This window comes from Propithecus coquereli, unplaced genomic scaffold (genome assembly GCF_000956105.1).
Source record: "Propithecus coquereli isolate 6110/MARCELLA unplaced genomic scaffold, Pcoq_1.0 Scaffold66, whole genome shotgun sequence".
In the NCBI taxonomy this organism is placed as follows: domain Eukaryota; kingdom Metazoa; phylum Chordata; class Mammalia; order Primates; family Indriidae; genus Propithecus; species Propithecus coquereli.
This window is the reverse complement of record NW_012152618.1, coordinates 2,662,957-2,668,090: the sequence shown is the minus strand read 5'-3', so window position 1 is coordinate 2,668,090 and position 5,134 is coordinate 2,662,957. Positions and strand designations below refer to the sequence as shown.

Genomic DNA, 5,134 nt, shown 5'->3' with positions numbered 1-5,134 from the left:
AGCTCAAACAATCCGCCCGCCTCGGCCTCCCAGAGAGCTAGGATTACAGGCGTGAGCCACCGCGCCCGGCCAGAAATCCTTAGTTTTTATGTAATCAAATTCATCTTTTTTAAAAAAAAATTAGAGTCTTTTTGAATCTTAAGATGCTCCTCCCCAGTTGAAGTCATATAGGTCTTTCACAAATTATAGGATAAGTTTGTCAAGTTTCTAAAAAAAAAAAAAAAAAAGATGTTTAGTGTTTTAAAAAACCTTTGATCTGTTGCTTATGTGGTGACTCAACAAACAAAAAGAGCTCAGAATTTTCATGTGTCAGGGCTGGATTGTTTTATGGTAAATAGCGAACTATCTGAAAGACTGAAAACAAAGTTTGTATTTCTGGACTGAAAAGTAGGGGCCCATGGAAAGTACAAAGACTTTTTATGAGAATGGGAGGAGGAGTGTAGGCGCTGTCCATAGTCAGATTTGCTAAACATGTGTGCGCTTGCTCAGTGGAGGAGATAGGAGAAAGACATGAAAATAATTTGATATTGACTAACCATTTTGCTGATGCAAAGGACATATTTCATTGTGGAAAAGATTGCATTTTTTCCCCCCTAGAAAGTTTGAATACCTTTTGAACATGAAATTTTACACCTTATTCCCCACCTCATGCTCCCATTAGTCTTAGGATTCAGTTACCCACTTAAGCTCATACGATCTCATTTCAGGTTGGACTTTTAAGAAGGGATTTCAATTGGGCATATAGGTTGAAGTTTTTAGTACTCTCCCTTCTCATTGCTCATTTGAAATTACCTCCATTTAATTGTTTTCGCTAAGTATTGTCTTCTTTCTGCCAGATTGATGTTCATTTCCAAACCTGAAAATATGCCATTCTTGCCCCAATATGAACAACCGAGAGCTTTAGCCTTTCCGTGATATTTTTTCACGGCTCACTGGACTTTGTTGTATATAGAACACAATCTTTAGAGTTTCAGTCCTAGCTATGTGATAATAAGGACATAATAGGAGGAGCTAACATTTATCAGATGTTTACTATATATTGAGTCTCGTTTCGTGACTTGTGTGAACTGAGAGGCCCAGCTCTTAACACATGATTTCATTTTATTATCACAGTTCTAATGAAGAAGGCAGGGCGATGTTTCCCCGTTATGTTGAAACAGGAAGTCTTGTCTAAAATCCCCTAGCTACTTAGGGGAGCTGGAACTAAAACCCAGGCTTACCCTGACACTGTTAGCTTACTCATATCAAACTCTGAATGCTAACAGGACAGTCATGTGGGGCAGGGGTCCAAATTAATGCCACATCTGAATTTGCTTTGTTGACTATAGCTTGAAATGACTGGCCCCCTGCCTGAGGACTTCCGTCTTTCTATTACACGTGCCTCATCAAGCCCTGCCTTTTTTCTGTATTTCCTTTGGTACTTGAAGTACTACTGATTGGATCACTGGATCTTAACTTTGTTCTTTTATCAGGAAGGGTTTTCTCTCACCTGCAAATTCAATAAACACAATTAGCCAGTGAGCTGGCTTTGGAAAGGAGACACATAATGCCCTTTGGGAAAGAAACCAGATACTGCATATTGCAAATTTCCCTTACGGGTTATTAGACTAGCCTTCCTGAAGCCTAATAGCTCTTTGGCCATCATCTCGTCCCTGTTCCCATATTGTGTACCTGAGACTCTGGGCAGTAAGACAAGGCAGGGTTGTAAGTGTGCACCCAATGGCAGCATACAAATATTCTTACATTACTGGTTTGGGTTTTAAATGACCTTTGCCTCTTCCTCCTTGCTTTCCCTCACTTTTTTGTCATCTTAATTAAGGAAATATTTATTGAACATTTAGGTGCCAGGTACTGTTCTCAGTGTTGCTAGGCATGGAGATGAGTTGGTCTAGACAGTCTTTTCCTCCAAGGAGCTCAAATAACTTAGAACTAGCCCCATTTCACTTGAGCTTTGCTCCACTCTCATAGAGTACAGAAGGAATGTTGACAAGATGGATTGGTGTCACTGTGGTTTGTTTTGAGTAATTTGTGTTCATCCTGATAGGCCATAAGGAGCTGTTGAAGGTGTTTGAGCCGGGGAAGCCACTGGTTTAAAATTGTTCTATAATAGGAAGATTAATCTGGTAGTGGTGCATGGGATCGATTGGAACACTGGGTGGTGACCAGGTATGGTGGTAATTTCTTACCTTTGCGGGACACTTGATAACTCCACTTCTGTGATCTCATTTGCACAGATGCAAACTGAAGCTCAAAGATTTGTGATGGCTTGCATTTGTAGTGAGGGCTTGAAGACAGGAGTTGGCCCTGGGGGTAGAAGGTGGGACCCGTGTGAGTGGCATTTTGGAGGCCAAATCTATAAAATTTGGGATCTGAGTAGATGCTGGTTATCAAGGAGAATAAGAAGTCAGATAATACTGAGCTTTTAAGGTTAGGCTTGTGAGAAGGTTGTCGCCATTCACAGAAATAGGGGCATGAGACAGAGAATGTAGCAAATTTGGTTTTGAACGTTAGATTGAGAGACAAGTGTGTATTCTAGATGGCGATACCAGGTGCACAGTTTGCAGTCTGGGTCTATGTGCTTGCTTCAGCAGCGCATATACCAAAATTTGAGCGAAACAGAGAAGATTAGCATGGCCCCTACACAAGGATGACACACAGATGGATGACATGCAGATTCATGAAGCGTTCCATATTAAAATATTTTTATAAAAAAATTAAAAAGAAATCTGTCTAAGATTGGGGCCAGGTGTTTTTTGATAATTAGGAGGTCTTGGGTGACTTTAGAGAGCGATTTCAGGGGAGCGGTGGAGGAGGAAGCCAGATCAGGAAGATAAGGAATTGGTGGGTATTCCACACCTGGGAATAAAACACACACACACACAATCTCCCAAACAAAAAAAGGAGTCAGTGGGTGGGGAGGTGTGACTGCTGGAGGTGGGAAGGGGCAGAGGGAGAGCAGTGGGAGGTGTTGTGGTGGTGGTGATCGTGTGTTCTTCCTTAGGTGCAGAGATGGGAGATAGAGTGAGCTAAGCTGCAAGAGGATTTGGAGGTGGAGAGGGTGTGAACTTGAGGAGCTTCCAGCAGAAGACTTCTTTGTACAGGATTGGGTGAAATCACTTGTAGAGTGAGAAGGATGGAAAGGATTTGGTGCTGAAAGAAAGCAGAGGTTGGGACAGCAGATGTCCAGAGTATTGTGGGAAGTCAAGAAAAGGTGAACCAAAGAAGAGACTCAGCATTATGAATTTTTAGTGACTCCAATCAGCACAGTTTTATGGCTTTCCAATAGTTCTTAGAAGTGAGAAAGTAGCATTGGAAGGAGTAAGCATTGGGTCCTTTTCAGGGCGAGGAATTAGAAGTCCAGGAGCATGGGGAGAGTTGAGAAGTTTGAGGGTGGTGGCCAGTTATTATCTAATACATGGAGCAGAGGGGAATAAAATCCTGTTTGCAGGCTATTATTAGCGCTGGCAATAGGTGGGAGGAACAATCCCAACTAACATTTTAAGGGACAGTTTGGAATAATTGATGGTTTTCGATTATCCCTGCTAAATCTCCCTATTAAGGGAGCATCTGCACAGGATTAACAAAGGAAAGAGAGCTCTGAGGACTCTCTTTAGCAGCCTGGCCTCACCTCATGTCACTGGCTCATTGCTGCCTGTCTTCCTTATCTCTGAAAAAGGAATAGCTACAGCCTACTTTGACCTTGGCTTGGTGCTTCACCAGTAATTTTGTGCTGTGTACAATCTCTTATTGCATTAGACATTGTTATGACTTAATGACAACATTTTTGGGCCGCATTTTTCTGATGCTGTAGAGTTTTGAGCGTGTTTTTCTTTTATGAGCTCCATTTACTCCCTATTGTGGTTTATTATAAATTATTCTGAAGTCCCCACTCACCCATCTTTCTTTACCTTTCATTCTTTAAAGTCAAATTTTCACTTTTCTTTAAAGCAGGTCTGAAGAAAACCCTGCGGGATGACATTGAAGCCATTCTGCAGAAGAGGATTATGGTGCTAGATGGAGGGATGGGGACCATGATCCAGCGTCACAAGCTAAGTGAAGAACACTTCCAAGGTCAAGAATTTAAAGATCATGCCAGGCCACTGAAAGGCAACAATGACATTTTAAGTATAACCCAGCCCGATATCATTTACCAAATCCATAAGGTAAAGTATTCCCAGGTTCCTGTATATATTCATTCTGTTATTCTGCAAGCTGTTTCATGTACCAAGGAAAGACTACTATGCCAAGTGCTCTGGAGAATACAGAAGAAAGAGGTGGGTGGTTTATTCAGAAAGCAGGTATTGAACACCAAATAGAAGTCCTGCACTGTGTTGGGCACTCAGGATAAGGAGATGAGGAAGGTAGGTTTTCTGTCCTTGAGGCATTTAAACTCCAGTGAAAACAACCTTAAAATCCTGGACAAATCACGGTTTTCACATTCATGATCTTATTTATGTCACTACAATAGCCCTGATGAAGAAATAGTGAAAGGTAGTATCTTAGCTCAGGCTGCTATAATAAATTACCATAGACTGAGTGGCTTAAACAAGTACGCATTTATTTCTCACAGTTCTAGAAGCTGGAAGTCCCTGATCAAGGTGCCAGCAGTACCTGTTTCTGGTGAAGGCCCACTTCTGGTTTACAGACAGCTGTACTCTCGTCGTATCCTCGCATGGTGGAGCACAGAGAGAGAAAGCAGGCTCTCATATCTCTTCCTAGATGGGCAGTGCTACAGTCTAAATGTTTGTGTCTGCCCCAAGATTCATATGTTAAATCCTAATGCCCAGTGTGATGGTATTGGGTGCCCTTGTAAAAGAGGCTTGAGGAAGCTTATTCACTCCCTCTGCCATGTGAGGACACGGTGAGAAGATGCTGTCTATGAACCAGGAGGTGGGCTCTTACCCATTATAAAATTCCAAGACATAATTACCATTTATGTATTTTACTTTATATTTTAGTCTAATTTTGTATACCTGGATATTTTTTCCAGAATATTACAGGGGTACAAACGTTTTGGTTACATAAATTGCTTTTATACAATTTGAATCAAAGTTGTAAGTGTGCCCATCCCCCAAATAATGTGCATTGTACCTGTTAGGTGGGAATTTACCCATCCCCTCCTCCTCACTCCCAC

General features: G+C 41.6%; 1 protein-coding gene across 1 annotated transcript in view; it reads left to right on the top strand.

The window, feature by feature from the left end:
- Positions 1–5,134, top strand: part of MTR (5-methyltetrahydrofolate-homocysteine methyltransferase) — a 114,363-nt gene that overhangs the window by 5,029 nt on the left and 104,200 nt on the right. The window contains exon 2 of the mRNA XM_012660154.1: positions 3,952–4,163. Coding sequence (XP_012515608.1) covers positions 3,952–4,163 — 212 coding nt within the window. The remainder of the gene's footprint in view (positions 1–3,951; positions 4,164–5,134) is intronic.